The sequence below is a fragment of the Poecilia latipinna genome, unplaced genomic scaffold (genome assembly GCF_001443285.1).
Source record: "Poecilia latipinna isolate Pla-1442-1.1 unplaced genomic scaffold, P_latipinna-1.0 Scaffold45, whole genome shotgun sequence".
Taxonomy (NCBI): Eukaryota; Metazoa; Chordata; class Actinopteri; order Cyprinodontiformes; family Poeciliidae; genus Poecilia; species Poecilia latipinna.
The window spans coordinates 20,304-41,806 of NW_015112661.1; the positions used below are offsets into that span (position 1 = coordinate 20,304).

Consider the following 21,503-nt stretch of genomic DNA (forward strand, 5'->3'; position numbering starts at 1 on the left):
CTGATCTCTGCTGACAGCCGCCCTCCTGGGAGGGAAGCTGGCTAATCTTGTTTGATTAATGATCTGAACCAGAAAATGAACGAAACACAGCCTCAGAGAGAACGTTGCGACCTGTTTGGCCGTGTCTCTGGGTGATCTTATTGAGCCCAGCAGCTTATCGGCAGGTCTTTCATCAGGGATGTCACTGCAGGCTAAGGCTGGGGGTTACACCAGTGAAGCCATAATGTTCAAGGCAGTCGGCTCCTGGGCTTTACTGTGCTGTAATCCTCACAATGAGGTAGTTACCTTTCGTCTTGTTCTTGTTCTGATCTGTCAGATGGTCAGTTCTGGTCCTGGTGATCAGCTCAACATTGGATGCTGCAAAGACCTGAGGGGAGATAGGCAGCATTAGAAAATATTTTACCTAATAACGGTCTGCGTAAAAGTGTATTTTGAGTAGCCAAGCAGGATTCTATCATTATTAATTGCTAAAAAAATTAAGGGTATATTCACACTGGACAGTCTGGTTGTTCAATTAGGAATAAAATTGCAACATTTATTATATTTTCACCTAGTGCAATATGCGTTCAAACTGCACCCTATCAAACAAACCAAATTCTTCTTCTAAAAAAAAAAAACATGTTTTCCCCATTCGCCTGTGGTGGCGCTGCACCACGAACCACTAAAGAAAACAACATAAAGACCTCCAAAGAAGACGAGCGACATCAGATTTTAATGGTTGTATTATTACTTTTTTGTTGTTGGTAAAAGATCCCTCTAGCATTAGACTCGTGGTTTTTGCTTTGGATTTACTGACCCAGAATGCACTGCACTATAGTCCACTTCCTGCTTTTGGACTGGTCTCTGGTCCACTTGGCATTCACATATGCATTCAAACTGTGCCAGAGTTCTCCGCAACCGAACTGAGAACTAGGTCTGTACCCGGCCCAGAGTTTGCAGTTCTTGTACGCATCAGAGTTCGATTACGCGTTCACACCTCCCCAAACAAACCAGACGGTCAGGACAAAAACTACAATTTGATTAAAGCAGACCAAACAGGGCTGGTGTGGATGCACCGTAAAAGATGAGAAGATCCTGAGTCTGACCATACATAGGACCATTGTTCAAAGCGAAAGATAACAGTGTGTTCAGCAGCAGCAGGAGTTGCCTGTTTCCATTTGGGACGCAAAGTCAATGATGCTGAAAAAGAAGCAATTTTCAAGCATCAGGACTTTAAAGTGTTTTTAAAGCACCAACGGCAGATGGTCCGGGGCATCTGACATGACTATCAGTCCCTCCAGGGAGGTCAAAAGAATAACAAAAAAACAAAAGGGCTCAAGGTAATGCCTTTGTTTTTTTTTCGGGGCCATCTGGAGTTGTATGTGCTCATAAAATATCATGTGGATTCTTCACCTTCATTTGAGGGTGACAAATTTGTCTAACTCTTAAATACCGAGAGGATCAAGTAACTTTTGGAAGTCTCCAGTGTGGGTTTGAAACTCCTTAATGAGGACTTTGATAGCATGAGACTGAGCATCAGGCCTGAAGTGGTGAGAGGCAGGTGAGCGGTCTACACAGCCATCACTCGCACCTTGGCCTCATATCCGTTCACCGTCTCTGTCTTCTCGCTCCTCCAGCCCAGGATGCCGGTCTTGTTCCTGCAACAGAATCCAAATAAGTTTCCTGTGACCTTTAAGTTAAGCTCATAGCTACATGAAGAAATGATAAAAAAAAAGAAAAAGAAAAAAAAGAAAACACATCTGTATAATTTATACAGAAATTAATTATGCAACAGTGAGAAGGATTATTCCCAAGTTTAACAACATTTAAGGCCGAGCGCCTTCAGTCAGATGCTTCTTCAAGCTCCCTGCACTGCAGCCTCTACCCCATTGGTGAGACATGCAGCTTGAAAATATTGCCTCCATTGTTCCTGTTTGCCATCAGTGAAGATCAGCAGCTCGCTGTGCAATTAGGAAGCCTGTCGAGAAGCTAGTGAGGCATTTCTCATCTTCATCTGCTTAGTCCCTGTGGAGCCAAGCAGAGGTTTCAAGGATGATTATCCCCTTCATCATTGTCCCTCACATTTGCAGTAATAGCATAAATACAAGGATATTTAGATAATAAAAAGTAGCAGCTAATATCGGTAATAAGAATAGAAATGTTAATGTATCTGTTAGCCAACTGCTGTGGTCCTAACCTATTCAGAGCTTTGTCATCAGCAGTAGAGCGATGCTTTCCCTCTTCTGTTCAATTCCCCCACAGGACCAGCTGTAGTATTTTCAAAAGAATATATTTTCTCCTGTGTTTGTAAAAAATTCACAGCTTACGATACGACCACAAACCTGGAGTCGCTTTGGTAGTTCGTGAATTCATAATGACAAGTTAAGGAGGCTAAAATTAGCATTTCATAATCAAACATGTTGAGCCAAAGCTAAAAAACATGACACTGGTACCAGGACAATCTACCTATTTGCTCTAAGACATAAATGCAATTTACTTTTCAGAGTTTTAGATTTTTTATTATGATGATTTAAAGGTTTTGTTTTTCGCCTTAGCCTGCGTTATGTCATATCTAGGTTAGGTAGCAGTCAGATGAAGCATTGTAGAGTTCAGGTTTCATTTTTACAAAACTCCAACAAAAGGGGTACAAAGTGGATCATCCCTGCTTTACAGACTTCGTATAAAGACACAGAACAAAATGTTAATTCTCCTCAAGGATCCTTTGTCGTTTTGAATATTTTTTTAAACCTATTCCAATAGGGTTCTCTATTTTGTCCTCGTTCAGTTACTCATTCTGTGTCGGAACAGAAAAATAATGCCACGCATATCTAAAAAAAAAAAAATCCCTTTTATTTTAGAAAAATAGTTGAAGAAGGGGGGAAGTGACCACTTTGAACTTCCCTAAATTTCCTTAAAGCCTGAAACCATAAAACTGCACCGCTGTAGTTTTTGTGCGTGACTGACTGAAGATAAATAAACTCCAGAGGTAGATGCCCCGTCTGGGCTGCTTTGACAAAGTGGTTCGCTCTGAAGCATCATAAACAGATTATTGGCATGTAGACAGGAGTGCTGACTGGGGGAAATGCAGAGAGGTGACGCTAAGGTGGAAGTCTGACAGGGAGACGATTACCCTCTGCCTGCTCACTTCACTGAGCTGTACTCTGTCCTTCTGCTCACTTACTGTTTATCTCTTAACATTCACTCTTCCATAATTCACCCAAATGTCTCTTTTTTCCACCTCCTTCCACCAGAAGAACCATTTCTTTTTGTCCACTTCTATAGCTTTTCATGTCCCATTCATCTTTGTCTCCATTTCTCAGTCCACTCCTTTGCTCCCATTTTTCTTTGCCTCATCTTTTCACTTCTGTTACTTTTTTTCCCCCAAAATCCTCTTTATTTCTCCCTTCTCTTCGTCTATGTCCATATGTTTTATTGTCCCTGTCATCCCTCTTAAGTCAAAAACACCATAGTTCCTTGTAAAGAACTTGAGTTTTCTTCTAATGAAAAGAAGTTAGCCATGTTTAAGTAAAGCCGTAAGAATTCTCATTGGGAATTTTGCCACAAACCACACAAAGGACACACAGCTAACATGTGGAAGAAAATAGCCACATCAGGTCAAAATGTGACTTTTTGGCCTACATACAAGGTAGGCTAGGTGAAAATATCTCGGTACACATTTCCCCAGAAAGAGCCATGATGAAATATGGGGGTAGGTAGTATCATGCTGTGGGAAGGTTTTCCTTCAGCAGCAACAGGGAAGACAGATGGAGCTGAATATAAAGCAATGATGTAAGATGACGTGTTCGACACTGCAAAGTACAAGCAGGATAACGTTCCTCAACAGATGTGTAAACAGAGCTATAACACAAGTCGTTTAGATCAATGCATATTCATGTCCAGACCTCAGTCTGTGCTGTGATGTTTGGACTCATCTAATGCTATTCTGTAAAATTTTTAATCTTTCGATCTGGTGGAAAAATGCCTCAAGAGCGTTTTGGCCGAAACCGAACCAACAGCTGACTCAGAGGAGGTTAATCACACACCACACTTATCAGATTTCTTTAGCACATAAAGGTTTTAACAAAATATATATTTTTTGCTTCCACTTCACAATTATACACTGCTTTGTGCTAGTATCATGTAAAAATCTCAATAATATACACTTAAGTTTATTTTTGGAACACGTCAATATGTGAAAAGCTTCAGGAGTTTTCAATAGTTTTAGAAGGTACCGTACGTCCAGTTAACCCCAACCTGTGCCTTTACTCCGAAAGGTTAGACTTTTGCTGAATAAAGATCATTTGATGTACTGTAATTTAACTTTATTCCATGACATTTACATTTTATGTCAAAAAGCTTGGCTACATTAACTTCTGCAAACTTCAGCCGGTCCATCGCAGCTGCATCTGGAAGACAGGCTGGCAGCAAACACCCTAAATCATGCAGTTCCTTTCAGATTTACCAGAAACAGTGTAACTGTCCCTTTCTAAACTAATTATTTATGATGACTTTTTTTGTTGTTGTTTGTTTTAGCTCGACATGTGTGCGGTTGTCTCCACTTCCTGGCAGTGCTGCTGCTTGTGTTTTTCTTGCGTTTTGACGGCCACCGGAGAATGTGCTGAACTTGCTCCCTTCTTCAGCTGTGCCTCGCAGTGCAGGGGAAAGTAACCCAGAAGCACTGACAGAGACATTTTATTGTAACAACAAAGGTAATGCGTTTTACCAAGGCCATTGTTTTATGAATGAGTAATTCATCAGTACGGTTGAGGCTAGCTTCGACGATGTTTACTTTGCAGTTACAAAGCTACCGAGTGCATGCTGGCTCTGGTTCTGACCTCTCAAAGGCGATGTTTCGGGTGTCCAGCTGAGTGGTCACCACCGGCGCGGACAGCCTGGCTGCGACCTGCTCATCGCTGGGCTGCGTCGCACCCAGGAGGCCCAGTCCAGCACAGGTGCCCTTGCAGGCGCCAGCTTTCCCCCTGCCAGGAGAGAGCGCCGTAAGAGATGAGACGCACAAGGTCTCGCAGAACACCAGCTGTCTGTCGTGGTCCACCTCCATCACCTCTGCACTGGAGTCTGAGAGACGGGAAGAGGGAAAATGGGAAGAATTTCAGACAGAAACGCAGGAGAGAGCTGTGCACTGGTGCTGAAAGACACAAAGATGGCAAAGGGATTAAGTCTGATGTCAACAGATCACAGACATTGTTACAGAATCAGAAAGAAAGGGTAGAAAAACACAAGCATCTATATTTGCAGCTCATGCAACAAAGAAACAGAACACCAAGACAAAAATGTAGACTTACAGTATTTAGGTGTGAGAAATTCATGTCAACTTCCACAGTTTGGAATAACTGCTCATTTCAACAGTTATCAACACTAAATGTTAACATTGCTGACATAAATCCTGTTGTCTTTCGAAAGCCATGTGGGACAAAATCAGCAAGTTAAAAATAGTGAGAGGCTACAGAAATTCAATTTCTGTTTCAACAACGACTAAATAAATTTATTGGAAATCTTTACATTTTTCCCAACTTAGAAATTTACACTAACATGAAGAATTTTTGTGGAAATGGGATCTGAAGCATACAAAAAAAGGGTCTTGCATGTTTCCAATTAAACCCAGCTTTACTTCTAACACTCATTAAAACATCACACAGGACCAAAGAGCTGGGCATCACACAATACATAAAACATTAAATGTTTACTCATGGAAAGAGAGGCATCAATTTCTTATCCCATATGCCTCATTTCTACTGAGTGGTACAACTCAGGTTGGTGTGATTTGGTCCCGAACCGTACCGCATTGTTCCTGGGTCCCCTCCTGTTGTAGGTCTGTAGGACAATGGTACGGTGGAGTTAGGGCGGAGCTACTGGCGTCACACAACTTAGTAAATTTATTGGTAAACAGAGAAACTTCACTGCTTGTGAGGGGCAGAAACATTCTCATGTCTCATATGCATTGTCGTTAAGCAAGGCGCTGTCTCTGGCAACTGGGAAATTATCACTTTCAAGAACGAATACCACCACTGCTTTGCAAAGTACTGCCAATCCAGACAAGCATGAACTCTTGGCGAGGGAGGTCCTCAAACCAATATTCAAACTAGTAGCCTTCTGGTTGAAGGGCTGGGAGGCTTGCTGACCTTGGCCCCTGAAAATGAAGCTCCGGTTGCCTCTCTGCCAGGTCATCTGCTCAAACCCCATCAGCGTGGTGTCCACACGGAGACACTGTCCACTCTTCCACACTCTGTAGGTGTCACTGGGGCAAATACGAGAGACCAGGGGCACTGTGGACAAACACAACGTCTTAACCAAACAGTGCTATTTGTCATGTCCAACATTTCAGACAACAATTCTTGGTTCTTCTTGCAAGTGTTGCCATTAGGGTAATTATTGGCCTCAGTCATCCATTAAATCCTCTTTACTTGTACAGCAATGATACCATATGCATACAAAAGCATGCAATTAGTCTACGGGCCAGTGTTATTCAGCTCAACAGGAAGAAATGGGCATAAACATGTCATGGGAATAATATATGACAAATTGGTTAGAAACAAAAAAGCTGAGACTCACCCCAGCTGGTAAACTCCCATTTCATCTCCACGTAGAAATCCTGCGCCTGGACCGGGAGCAGAGGAGGAGAGACAGACATTATGGATGAAGAACAAAACGAGGAGAATAGCAACGAAGAGTAAAAACTATGCAGTCGGGCTGCTTCAGCGTGTACGCCAAGGACGGTGAGGAAGACTGGCACTGAGAAGCTGAGTGTGTTTGTGGAGGGTGTTAATAATAGAACTGATGGATGGAGAGGCCAATGGTGTGGGTGAGGGCAGCAGCAGGTGAAGAACGCTTTAAAAGTGTCAGGGTGTTTTGTCTGCTGTGCGAGGATGCTTTAGTGAGAGCATCATTACGTGTGTGTGTGTGTGTGTGTGTGTGTGTGTGTGTGTGTGTGTGTGTGTGTGTGTGTGCGTGGTTGTGTGATAGGGAGCCAGCTGGATCTGATATAGAGACAGACTGTGTGAAGGCAGTTCTCTGCATCTCTGCCACTGCTTTGCGCGGCACTAACAGGATGATCTGCTGGTGCACCAGTGCTACCATCAACCTATCATGTTCCGGCACAGGTCACCTGAGCTTTGTAAGAAATGCTCCTGTGCCTTTAATCATGCCAGTGCTTACTCCTCCCGGGTCTGAGATGAGTCAGATCACCTCGGGACACACTGCCGTGAAACATGGAGACATAATCCTTTGTGGTCCCCTCGCTGACTAGTAAACAAAGTTATAAATACCATCAAAAAGAATATTTTATCCTAAAATGAAGACATATCTGCATTTCAAATGACAGCTGGGTAAAACCTGACATTTTATGCAACTGTAGATGGATTATCTTCTCAGCGGCATGCACATTTATTTCTATACAAGCATGTGTGTGTGTGTGTGTGTATGTGTGCGTCCGTGCTCCTTGGAGATTTTGTGCTAATGTGTGTGGGTGCGTGTAAAATCCCACTTGGCGTAGTCTCTCCAGCAGGACGGGGATGCCCGCCAGCCTCTTGGCAGTCCTCTGGTAGTCACGGTAACGCAGCACGAGACGCACCAGCTCCGGGTCCCTCGTGCTCACCGCCTCTTGAAGAACTGGAGAATGGAGGGGTGCGGGGAGGGGGAGCAGACAGTAAAACACTCAGACCTTATTCAAAATTTATGTGAGCGAGCAATTTAAGGGTGCAGCGGGAACTGCTGAACGTGAAGTAGGCCAAAGGAGAAGCTGGTTGGCCCAATTACTGCCACGTGCCCATCTATCATCAGAAAGACTCTTTACAAATAGTTGATCAAAGACTAAGGAACACTCCGCCCTTTTCTTCCTTTTCAGATAATCGATTTAAACTCAGCCCACACACACACACACACACACACGCACACACACACACACACACACACACACACACACAAGTCCACAGAGGGTTTACGTCTCATAATCTGTCAATGAACCAAAGGATCCAACACACCGAAGGCTTGGATCCTTAGGTGTATTGGATCCAATCCAATCCAGAGAGATTTCCGTACTCTAAAACCACAAGTTAAAGAGGCAAAATTATGTGTTTTCCAGGCACATTGTTTCATTTTTCACCACAATCAAGTAACTATGTTATGTCATCTGTCATAACAATGCTGCATACGTCAAATATAACTTAAAAGAAATTTGACTTTGCAATTTAACGCCTCAAAATCGGGCCTTTGTCTCTTTAAGAAGCTTCTGCTCTTTCCGACACTCTGCCTTCAGCACCTCATCACAGTGTTCCTCCATTAAGCCTTTACTATTGTTTCTAGGAGTCTTTGCAGTGAGAAGTAGTTTGTAATGATGAGCTCAACAGATGCGCAGTTGCACCAGGTGTTTGCTAATTGCTGCTGCTGCTAATCTTAAGGAGCAACAAAGGCTTTGCTTTGCTGAACTGCATCCATAACTCTAATGGAGACAGATAAAACGACACCAAACCTTTTATAAAATGGGAGTGGAGAACTGGACTGAAGTTTCATGCTGTTTTACAACACAAATACTTGTCCACCCTGAAAAAAAGTAATATAAAGGTAATTTCTCTGTTCTGTGTATAAAATCCTGATTCATTTGGCAACTTCTGACCAAAAGAAAAGTGAGGATATAGTTACAAGAAACATGTTGCGGAACATGTTGTGGACGCTCTAAGACAGAGATTCACTCAGTAAGCCACATGGAAAAGAGACCAGTACCATAAATTAGTGGGTATCCGACTACTGGCAGAAGGTGCTTCCTGAATAATAAACCCTGGATCCACCAGGGACCTAAAGCAACTGCTTAACAAGAAAAGGCAAATTCAGGGCGGCAGAGTGAATTATTGCAGAGTGTACAAAAACATCTCGAAAACAGCTCAAAGTCAAGATAAGAAAAAGAAAAAAGCAGAGTAAAGGAAATACTAGGGAGTAAGCTCTGGCGTAACAATATAAGATATGTGTGGTCAGGGAGAAAGAACATCACAGGCTTCAAGTAGAAGGAGGATTAGACAGATAAAGTGTCGGGAGCGCTAATGAACTAAACACGTTCTTCATTAGCTTTAGTAGAGGAACAAGCTTAGTATCCGCTTCTCCTGCCCTTCGCCCACAGCTTCCCTGTCACACCTCAATGGACTCATTTCAAGTCAGTTCTGGAACTTGGTGCCGTAGCTCCATCTTCATCTCCATCTCCATGAGACGCTCTTGGCTTCCTTTGTTTTGGGGACAGAGGAAGGGGAACAGTATGGAACTAAACTGAGCCTATAAAGTTTGCTCCAATATTTTTAAACTGAAAAAAAAAAAAATGAAGCTGAAAAAAATAAATAAATAAAACATCTAGATTTTTTTTCAGATTAAAGTTTATTTTTCAGTTTCAAAAAAACGGTGGAGCAAGCTTCATGGCCCCAATTTAGCTCCACGTAGAGACTGCAGATCCAAATGGTATCGGGGGGGGCAAAGTCCTTTGCTTTAACCTGACCCAGAAGAAGGTTCTGATGCAGCAGAATGCTTCCTTTTGCATTCTGGTATCTAAGAAATCTCCTTCATTCGTCTGGAGGTTCTGGCGTTACTTTACCCGAGGCCCACCTCAGCAAATCAGAGACAGCTGAAGCCATCACACACCTGCTTCAATCATCTTAACATAAACAAAAGAGAGTAAATGACTGCATGTTAGGACAATGTCAAGCACTATTTCTATGATAATGAGTGCAGTGAGGTGGTGGATGCTAATAATGTCAGTGTTCATTGGTGGGAGAGTAAACAGGAGCTACAAGAGGGAAGCCCATCACAAGGAGAAACAGAGCAGACTGTGTCTCTTAAGGAAGCTTAGTTCCTTGAGCTTGTACAGCAAGATGTTGGCTTTTCTCTGTGAATCTTCCATCATCTGTTGGGGCAGCAGCATCAGAGCCAGCGTTAAAATTAAAAACTCAGCAAGCTAGTAAAGAAGGCTGGTTCTGTTCTGGGAACTGCGCTGGAAACACAAGTGATGATTTTTGCTAAAAAAAAAAAAAAAGATTCTTCATAAGAACATAATGAACAACCCTGCACATCATCTTCATTAAAACTGTCATACATACAACAGGTTGCTTCTGATCCCCTGGAACAAGGAGTCGCTGCTGCAGGATGTCCTTCCTGCCCACGTCTACAACCTCATGTAACGACTCTTAAAGGAATTTAGATCATGACCGCTCCTACAATGTGTACTCTCTTTTATAGTATTGTTGAATTAAGCCATGAACAATTTTGTAATATTTACAGATTTTGTATAACTTCACTGAGAGACATGGAAGAGTACAAGTTTACTTAGACAATTAAAACCATAAATAAGCTAAAAATGCTCATTTAAATGATCTGGTTTTAGTCCATGTCACACCTCGGCATACTGAAATCTTTTTTTTATTTTTTTTTATAGGGTTAAGGAATAAAACAAGAAGATTCCTGGGGAAAAGTGGACTGAGATGAAAGCAGTGATGGCTAATAAAAAAAGCATAATGATCCTAAACCTGCTTCAGGTGTAAAGATTTTACACTCACCTCAAATCTAAATATTGATAAAACTCCCCCAAAAGTAGGGAGAGTAAAAAAAAATCCACAAGTGTCATTTGATGAATAAAAGGTTAAAACTGAGCAATAATTGAATATCTGTAAGGCATTTTAAAATACATCTTTACAAAGATGGAAAGGAAACATCAGATTGATTCTTTTCCTAGTTTGTGGCCGTCAGGTGTAAACGTAAAGTGGCTTCAACTATAAATCATCACTAACTGTTTCTCGTGTAAATCAGGTCATCCTCATCCGTTTACCTCCATTCATATTTCAGGCTTTAACAAGTGATTCATTTAAAGCTGCAGAAATCTTGACCAGGCATGCGATGAAACAGCGACAATTTCAAGGTTAAAATATTAATGATTTCACACTCCCACATCCTGCTATTGCCAGATGTCCATACCATGTTTCCGCAGGGCCAGCAGAGAAGAGCTGCCTGACAGAGTCTGCCTAAAGAGCAAGTGTGACTGGAAAAAAAAAGTGCATAGAGCGGCAAAACGAGTCAACGTAATAATCTTACATACATTCAATTCAATCACATTTAATTAAGTAAGATTATCATTTCTATTTTCTGTTCATACAGGAAGCATAAGCCTTTAACATTTTTTTAAATAAAAGCAACAAGAAACTTATGAAAAATTTTGTCAACTGCATTGAAAAAGACACTTTAATTGTTGTCAATGTCATTTTTCTTTATACAGCAGACTTATAATTACATCAGTATTGATATTTCGTTGAACAAGATGCACCTCACAGCATATTTATCTTAAAACATACTCAAGCCTCCGATGGGCCAATCTGTATACAAAGGCTTATGCATAATGTACAATATGTGCATTAAGGCAAACAAATGAAATTTTCAACACACACACACACACACACATGCACACTCACCAGTCCAGCCATTACGGTTCTCCTTGCTAACGTCAGCTCCGTGCTGCAGCAGGATCCTGGCACAATCCAGGTGGCCCAAAGTGACAGCCAGGTGGAGAGGAGTCCGTCCACGAGGGTCCAGAGACTCTACATCCATCTAGATGGGTGGAGGCAAGGACAAGAGGGGTGGAATAAGGAGGAGCAGACGTGAGCGTAAGGGCTGACAGAGAACATTTAGATTTATAGTTAACCGTTGTCGTACAAAAGGAGGAAATGTGTGAGGAATGACAGAAAGAACAAAACGAGACGGTGAGCTATGGTAAAAAATAAACAAAGACATTTAATCATGCTTCACTGAACTTTAACACTACACGGTTTCTTTTATTTAAAAAATACAGACTAGACTGTTAATCAGGCCCAAACTCCCACTTATTGTCTATAAACCGTAAAACAATCTGAAATGTTTTTCCTAAGTCACAAATTTCAGAAATCAGAAGTTCAGACTTTCACTTTATCAATGTTCCAAAAACAGTAAAATTGAACTTAGAGGCTTCTTTTGATTTCTCAACTCTCTATTATAGAACATAAAAAAGCTGAAATTACAAGCTTGTACTAGAAAAGACACACTTAATTACTCTTTTGAACCCCCCTTTGGTTCAGTTCCAGCATTGAGTCTTCTTGGATACAGATTAACTGCATCTGATCAACCATAATAACATTTAGCTGCTCAAGTCGCACCATTTGTTCATTTGTGTTGTTTAGCTTCTGCCATAGTTTGAGCATCAGAATGATCTCATTGGCCAAAATGTCGATCTGAAGAAAAGCACAAATGCACAGCAACATGTCTGGACTGTGGCACGGAAAAGTCAGTCAACATTAGTTAGAGGAAAGAAATGACATTAAATAAAACTGGATGTTTCTCCATAATGATAAAAAGAAAGATCAAGGTGGATGGTAATAGGCTTACAGGAACAATAAAGGACATGATGGAGTTTCCAGTTGCTACTGATTGTGTTGTATATGTGAAAACAATTCCTTACAGTCCCCACTATGTCTGGACTAAGAAAAAAGGCCAGACGGCTTTAATTCCAAGGAAAAATATTGGTCTGATTAAAATCTCCCAAATTAATGTGTGAGGATGTGTTGTGGTTTGATTAGGCTAAAACTTTTGTCTACAATTGTGTGACCCACTAACAAAAGAATGACCCAGAATGAAGCATGGTCATGGCAGTATCATGCTTCGGCTTACTTTTCTCCAGTGAGCACAGTAGTTTGAGAAAAAGTTGTAGAAATTAATGAACAAATACCAACTGGTTTCAACATTAAACTGGTTAGCTAGGAAGCTAAAGACCAACAATGTTTTGTTTTCCAGAAGAGAACGGTCTCATCAGAAGACCAGGATAATCTCTGGGGTCACCAGCAGCACAGTTATTGGGGTGGACTACGTGGATTTTACCATAAATATAAATATTTGACATTTCTTTTGAAGTAACTTAGCAATTACTGTTTCTGACTTTTGCTTTTTTTTTTAAAGTTTTCTGGTGATTTATTTATTTATTTAACTTGAAGCCATTTTAGATTAGATGTATGCCCATCATGAGCAGGACTCAGAAGAGATGTTGTATCTCTTTCAGTTGAATTCTCGTCTTGGTGTACATCACAAAAACTTGGTCGGCAGGTTTTTTGTTTTACTAATTATAGGCGCAACATTTGCCTCAGTGATTCTAGATCTGCTGTAAGTAGAGTAAGTAAGTGGAGTTTTGATGGTCACAATTTTCTGGGGAATGGCTGATCCAAGGTCAGTTCTGTTAATCCTAAGGGCTCGACTCTGATTAAGGTTTACTTTTTGAGATAAGCATTTGCCAGCATCAGCAATATAGCAGACTAAAAGGAAAAATCTGCCTAATTATACTAATACTAAGTACCACAGGAGAACATGGGAAAGTGCGAACATATGCCAATTTTTGGGGAACTTTCAAAATCAGCAGCTCAAACAGGACAAGTCAGCATGAGGAAGCTGCTTTGATGAACGACAGTGTAACAGAAACGATCAGCAATCAGTAACTGCATTCTTCTGTTTTGCTTATTTGCAAGGGAAATAAGGAGGACCACAATGATATACAGAAAACCAGAATGCGTGAGCGCAGAAAGATGCTCACAAACACACAACAAGCACATGCTCTTAAGCTGTAATATCTTGGATCGTGTTACAATAACTGAATTTAGTGAGCGAAACCTAATACCACAGTGCATGTCAACGGATGAAGCTACCTCCATTACGCTGCTACCTCGTAATCTTTGGCTAACAGTTGTGTGCTCTGTCATTTGAACGAAATAAAAAAAAAGAGAGAAAAGGAAAAGACTCTAATCAAAAACAGAAAGATTTCCATTGCAGTAGGCTGTGCCCGTCAGCAATACATACAAAATGGCACCTAAGGGACGGAGATGAAGAAAATAAATGGGACAGCGTAATGAGGGAGTCCCCCAGGAGCTACGGAGACAGGGGAAGGGATGCAGATACAAAGCAACTAAAGCAGCACAACAAGTCTCTGATAGGAAGGAAGGGGTCTGTTGATTATTAGTTGCTATTGGTTTAATGTACAAACACAAAGGTAAGCATTTAAAACCTAAAAGGAACAAACCCCCCCCCCCCCCCAATTGGGTATTATTATTATTATTATTATTATTATTTTTATCTATAATGTCCTTCCTAAGGTTTCTGTGTTTGTAATGCTTTAGATTATCAACTTAAGGTTTTTTTTTTTTTTTTTGGAGCACTGCTCAGTTTCAGCTAAGGGTGAGCAAATAATATACAGGACAGAGATAGAATATTAGAAAGAAGCTAATAAGGGAGAGCATAAACAGGAGCATATGGCAAGGTGAAAGGAGGTGGAAGGAGAGAGAAAGTGACGGCGGCTGGGTTGTTTCAGAGGAAGCAGAGGTTGTTGAAGGAGACAGTTCAGATAAAGCACAGAGAGTTGCCAGAAAACAGTGTGTACCATGTTCCTTATTTCACTAAAGAAGGAAGAATGGGAATATCAGTATTTCATAAGACTCATTGTCATATTATTTATTCTACAGCATTTCGCATTGATGGATTATGCTACAAGCTAAATGGCGTGGCAAGTTTAAGCAGCCATGATAAATGGGTCTCTCCAGTGTCATTCAGTGTAGATTAAACTCTTAGTCCTTTTATGTACCTCATTCAAACTCCAAGCGAGTTAACTCAAAACATCCCAAAAGGCTTGCTGAAGATTTCCCGGACTCAATTACTGTCAGGCTTGCACTTGTTTATGCCTCTTATTTGGGTTGATTTCTTTGACCCAGCCACCTCTCCGTTGTCGGGCCTCCAATGACCCGTAACCAACACCGAAGAGAAAGAAAAAAAAAACTCTTACACTCAATTTTTCAAAGTAACACAAGTCACAATGTGAGAGATATGTTGCGATGACACCTCCGAGGAGTATCTGCAAACAGCAGCAGCCTGAAACTGCAGCCTCGGCCTGATTGTTGATCCGTGTTGTCCGGCTTACTCATAATGCTTCCAGCACATGTAGCAATTCTTACAGACAGAGGGCAGAGCTAACAGAGCTAAGAGAGAGAGGTGCTCTCATTTAGCCCATTCTACATCAAACTAACTTTAATACAAATGTCATCTATGAAAATGAAGACCATGTTTTGCCATGTGGTTTTGACACCGAAGGTAGCTTTAAATTAAAATTTCTGGTAATTTAATGGTGTAAAAATCCCTGACATTATGCAGTTCCATCGATTTACATAAATGTTAATCAATAGTTATAATATTTTTAGCCACTTTGAGCATTCTTCCTCTCCTCAAATTGAATTCAAAATGTATTTTTAATAAACTAAAGTTGTGATGATTACCGATATAAAAGCCAGTGCAGCACATACCCATGAAGTTTTGCATTATTAAAGTACCCTCCAGAAGGGCATTTTTCTACAGAGCAAATCATAATAAAAACATGAAGAAATGTCAGTTTTTACACTTTCAACAGAATATCATAACACTTTTACAAACTCTGTCAAAAGATGCATTTGCGGACGCAAAGCACTCTTTTTCCAGGAACCTATTTTCCTCTGTCTTTTATTTGCCTCGGCTGTTTGCGTGCGAGCATTTTAACTGGGGAACAGGGGCGATACATCAGCAGTAATGAGCAGAAATGAGCGGTAACACCACAAACCGAAGCAGTGAGCATCAAACTCTCACTCGCAGCTCGGGAAAGAGGATCCCATTGTGAGCTTAACAGCCACGGTTTTCACTTGCAAAGTATATATTCACACGTTGGTCAGTTTCTCTTTTGACACAGGTGGATTTAAATTTAAAAATATATCTTAAACCATTTTAAATTGGAAGTATTGAGTTAAAATCTTGAAAACATTTGATCAGTTCAACATCTCTGATGAAGTCCCTCCACAACAACATTTTTTCTGTTAGTCTAGGACAGTGGTGTCCAAAGTCGGCCCTCTGTATACGAGCACGCAAGCAGCTAAAGGAGACAGTGGGAAACACAGAATTATTTATTCCTATCACCACAAGCTTAACAATATATCAATTACCAAGTATTTCATTGCCTGATTGCAGAAATGAGGGCCAACCGGTGTTTTGTAGTCTGCCCCCGGTGGCCATTTAATGATCTGCAGTTTTTAGTTCCTCTGGTTTTTGGCACTTTAGCCAGGCAAGACAAAATGACTCAGAAGGATCACTTAAGCCAACTAAAAGGAAAGGTTTTTCCAGCTCTACACCCTGACCTGCAGACATACTGACATAATAACTCATTCAGATGGGCATAATGTTTAGTTGAAAAACAGAACATGCAGTTCATTAAATCATGATGAAGAACTCTCCTCCTCTCACATTAACAAGATAGGAATTCTCAGGAGGCAATACAGATGTTTACAACTAATGGGCCGTGCACTCTGTCGACAGTCTTCTCTTTCTGTTTCTTTTAAACAAACAAACACACACACACACACACACACACACACACACACACACAGAGACAGACAGAGTTTCGCTGGCCCCTTTTCACTTGTGCGATTCAGGTTTCAAAGTGGAAACATGATGTCATTCCAGGTAATCTCTTAGTTTCCACTCACCAGTAAAATTGACTGTGTGTGAGGATAAACTACTTTCACAGAGTAAAGCAGAATATCTGCTTTGGATTTGTAAAACTAATTCACGGCTTCCCAAGTTAAATATAAAGCTGGGGGTAGCAGTGTGTACCACAGACTGACAGAGAGGCATTTCTAACATATTTCATGCAGAGAGTAAATCGATCACTTGGTCAATAATGTCCCACATTCTAACTTGCCATATAAAGATACGATGGAACAAATAACCTTATCTCAGCCCTGTCTTAATAAGTTATAGCAGTGAGACTACAGGCTGTCCAGACCTTTTTTTACGGCAGATTTTATGACTTGCTGTAAGAGATGAAACACTTTTCTATTATGTTTCCAGGAAGTCACGTGAGTTTCTGGCTCTGGCAGAATGGTAATTAAACATCCTCATTATTAGATGCAGTTAGTTTTAGTCGTCTAGAAAGAAAAAAATGTTGAAGGCTTAAACAATAACCAGGTAAACGGTAAGAATGGACAACAGTATACTAGTCACTCAGATTATATGACGAAAAAAGGGTTCCTCTAACAAACACACACTAGTATCCTGTAGAAAATCTCTTATCACATAGATAGATTGTAAGAATACACCACAGAACACCAGCAACGATAGTGAAAAATTATCATCTGTGAAGAGATAAATCTCTTTGTTATATCTACGCTTTCAACGGGTAAAATGATTAGACAGCATAGGATAAATTTACAGTGCTATACTGAAAATACTGAGTTACATTTATGCATAAATCTTGATTAATCCAATCAGTTAGGTAGACTTTAAGGGTAGACTTTAAGACATAAAAACCAGAATGACTTTGAATGTTCTGCTTTTAAATTCAGACAAGACGGGAGCCTATAAAACACAAACTGCTTAGTCAGTCGCTTGTTTTTGATGGTGTTTACTTGGGCTCCAGTAATAAAGTAAAAAAAACAAAAAAAAAACAACCAGGTGTCATTTTTGAAAAGGTCGTGTTATTTAAACAGGTTTTTAATGCTTCCTTTTTTCACCTCCACGATATTGCCAAAATTAGAAATATTCTGTCCCGAGTGATTAAGAAAAATGAGTTCATGCATTTGTTACTTCAAGGCTGCGCTTTTGTAATACTTTACAATAAGAAAGTGCAAAAAAAAAAGTTTTCTGCGTAGCCATAACACTGCGGCAAGAATTCAGAAGAAAATTAAATAGATATATTCTCAGTTTTTACCCTCTCTTCTTTGGCTCCTTGATAAATCCAGAATCAGAGATACAATTCGCCTTCTTGAAAATAAAGCTTTTAATAATCAGAGTACTGGTTGTAACGTGGCGAGTTCTGAATGGCTTAAGAAAAATTAACAAAGATAATGATAGTATATAGGTGTCGGAAATTCCAAGTCAAAGTCTGAAAAGAAATCTGATTGAGGTCATGTGGTCAGAGTCATGCAGTCCCTGTTCTGTCAAAAGCTTTTTCTCTTATTCATTAATATTATCTTTTGAAACCTGCATTTTTTTTCTTTGGTAATTAAAGGCTGGGTGCAATCAAGCAACAGAACAGTGAAGCGGTGTTAAATTTCATACTGGCATTTTGCTCAAACCAATGTAAGGCAAAAGAATAGATGTAAATCATGTGCCAGTTTTCTCACCCGTGAGTCTTTTGTATTTCCACAGGTTCGATTAGACGAATTAAAACTACTGATGTGTGAACATCTCTCCAGGCCAGAGTCTCAGGGCTGCAGACGGAGTGGTTTTGGCCCACTTTGGCTTCCTACTACCGAGGGAGTGCTGACGCAATTTCCAGGATTCCAATGAGAAGCAGACTATTTATCAAATAAATAGCGTTTAGTCTGGTTTACACTGTTCTGGTAATGCCTTTATTGGCGTTCTGTGGTGTGTTATTACAATTTGAGTGGTCTGACTGCCAATACCTTTACAGTACAGAATAAATTAGAAATAAATCACTCTCAAGGCTTATTGACACCCCTTGAATATATGTGTAAAAATCCTGCAAATGCAACTTTTATCTTTATGTGTTACGTGTTACAATTTCTTTGTACATCCATTGTGTCAGATGAAAAAGTGTCACAAAAAAAAACATAAAAAATATTGTTTTATAAAAATTTCTGGTGGCACCCTTATTGGAATCAATTTAATTTTTATTTTTGATTAATTTTTGCTGCTGTGATCATTAAATTAGGAATCCATGGTTAACTCTATCCCACGGGTATAAATGCCTGAAAAAGTACCAGCATGACTTGAAGTTCTGATTTCTGTGTAAGTCACTGAGATTCTGTATAACAGACCAAGACAAAGAATCATTATGAGGTAGCAGGAAAACGATGGCATGTTTTGAAAAGGTGAATATTGGACCCATGCATTAATAATTGCCAAGTGTTAAACTTCTTGTGGTTTTAATGCGAAAAAATGACTAAAAAGTTCAAGAGTTGTACTAAATCTGGCAACGTACTGAAGCTACGGCATGACAGAAGCCAGTCAACCTTAGCCATTCTTAACAAAACAAAAACAAGACAAAAACATATCAAACAAGCAGGTCAGTTTTGTGCTGGTCAGAAAATTCCTTTACAAAAGTAGCCCCTTTTCCATATTTACAGCAGAAGGAAGATGGTAACAGGGGTACAAAGAAAATATATCCAAAGCTCACGTTTGGAGAAATGCAGCAAAGAGGTGCATCTTGGGATCATCAGCTGCCTTTTATTTTAAAGCTTTTTACACATCTCCTCCAGAAATGCCAATGGTAGCAGAGGGACCCGTATATGTAGCAGCAAACATCAACGAGTGAGTTAAGCCAGCAGAAGACATCAGGATTATTGTTATTAATCATATTCATTTTATGTATAATTTTTGTTTCAGGGATTTTTTTTTTTAGCTATGTCTTTATACTTATTTTCTGTCATCCTTATCCCTAATCTCACCATTCATCCACTCTTCATTCTTGCTTTGCTTTCTCTACTTTTTCCACAGTTACATAATTTGACTCTTTTTCCATAGCCCACATCATCTTGGAGAAGTATCCAAAACAACTCCTTATTTCTTCATCTATGGTCCCTCTCTCTGCCTCATTTGTTCCTGCCCTCCTCCAATTGTGAGCTCACTGGGGGTTGCATTATTGATAGGCATCTCTATCTGTGGCATCTGCTCCTTCTCCTCCTCCTCCTCCTCCCGCCTCGGTTCTCTCCCTCCTCTCTCCCGCTCAGCGCGTGCTGCGCCTGATGCAGCTTGGCAGGTACTTAGGCCGACATCAATCTTTCATAAAAAAAAAAACACAACACACATGTATGTAAAAAATTTGCTTATACACGCAGCAGCCTTCCCAAATGTTTGTGCATGGGGCGCATAAGAGACCCATCAGGGGGGTGGTGCTATAAAAATAACTTGTTCCTCTTTCTCCTGCCTTCCTTTTCACCTCTTGATATCCATCCTGATGGGAGGTAGACAAACGCTGGACTGCAGTTAAATGCTAATCACTGCTTTTAGATGAAAAGGACAGTGCTAAACCTACGTCAACAATGACTGAGGGAGAACAGAGCGAAGAACAAAACCTCTCGAAACGTCTGACATTCAACTCAACACAGCCGCAGTGCATCTCCGCTCGCACAAAGGCATTCGAGGCCCGAGAATGGAAACAGTGGAGGAACAAAAAGAAAGACCAAACCATCAAGTGAAAACACTGACCTACATTGCGGCATATTTAATGTTTCTGTTTCTCACCGCACTTCATCTGTTTAGCATCAGAGCCAGTTGAGGCTGACGGCTCAACAGACAGATGGCGAGATAAAAAGAGAAGTGGAGAGAAGGATGAAGACGCCGCTACGATGCGGATTGACCCGGCGGAACGGCAGCGGGAGCGAGGAGGAAGACGGTGGTTCTCTGAAGGGTGCTGACACCTGTTTAGTGCGTACATAAAACCACGGAAGGCTGACTCTCATAGCATAAACAGGTCATTTAAATAGTGCAGGTAGATTATGTGTTTAATTACATAACGTAGCCTCTTTAAGGTAAACAGCACAGCTGTTGCCTTCTCTGTGCATGTCAATGAGATGAATTAGATAAAAACACCAAATGATCCGGCAAGACACAGCTGCAGTGAGCCTCGGCTGATAATGAAATCAAAGGGTCATCCTTTTCTAGGACAGTCTGCTTCCGACTTGTCAAGTTCAAGAGCCTCCCGAAGCTTAAATGGGTGGTAACAACACAATTAGCATTTCCCCTTGAACACGAGGAGGGAGGCTGCTCGACGAATTCATATGTTTAGAAATGTCACAGTATTGATTTGTCTTCTATATTCAATAACACTTTTGAAAACTGCTTGCCTGTTTTAACATGTATACGCTGCAGACATTGCCTTCGGCTGAATTTAAGCTGGCGGAAAATGTCAGGAATCACATTTTTGTAGAATTCATAAAACTAAATTTTTTTTTTAAATGAAAGAGTGCAAGTTATAGAGAACAAAGAAAATGTACTTAAAAATGTAAAGATGTTTTTGCGTAAGGTTTTGGGGTTAAAGCTCACGTCATTTCTATCAAAAGTGGATTAAAGTATTAAATGCGCAATGAAACCAATAAAACCTAGTGAGTCTTTTAAGTTTAATTCAGTGTCTGCCATGATAGTGTCAACATTAAAATGTAAAATGTACCAGAAAGGTTACTTTTTAAGAGATAATGTTACTGCTGTTCTTCATTTCACACCCTTGCAGTTACTTCATGTTCTATCACTTCAAATCCAAACCTTTTTTCCTGAACACTGGACCTTTTGTACCAACCATCCATTGAATCCTTGAGTGAAAAGTTTTTCTTACAGTTGTGCCTGGCATATTTCACAGGTCTGGCAGATGTAATCGTTTAAATTTTACCAAAATGTTCTATTATTGCGAATAATTGGACATTTGTTGCAGTGAATGCAATTGGTAGTACAGACTTTTCACTTTTTCAAAGGAAATACAGAGTAACATAAACTCTTTTTAA

General features: G+C 40.3%; 1 protein-coding gene across 3 annotated transcripts in view; it reads right to left on the reverse strand.

Annotated features, from left to right (window-relative positions):
- The window catches only part of ankrd13b (ankyrin repeat domain 13B), a 48,924-nt gene that overhangs the window by 12,177 nt on the left and 15,244 nt on the right, over positions 1-21,503 (reverse strand). For all 3 annotated transcript variants that reach the window (XR_001427034.1, XM_015049316.1, XM_015049331.1), the window contains exons 2-8: positions 11,433-11,568; positions 7,481-7,605; positions 6,550-6,595; positions 6,120-6,263; positions 4,815-5,055; positions 1,571-1,637; positions 286-367 (exon numbers count right to left, since the gene is read on the reverse strand). Coding sequence is in view for 2 of the 3 variants with exons in the window: in XM_015049316.1 (XP_014904802.1) it covers positions 286-367; positions 1,571-1,637; positions 4,815-5,055; positions 6,120-6,263; positions 6,550-6,595; positions 7,481-7,605; positions 11,433-11,568 (841 nt within the window). In the remaining variant the exon portion in view is untranslated. The remainder of the gene's footprint in view (positions 1-285; positions 368-1,570; positions 1,638-4,814; positions 5,056-6,119; positions 6,264-6,549; positions 6,596-7,480; positions 7,606-11,432; positions 11,569-21,503) is intronic.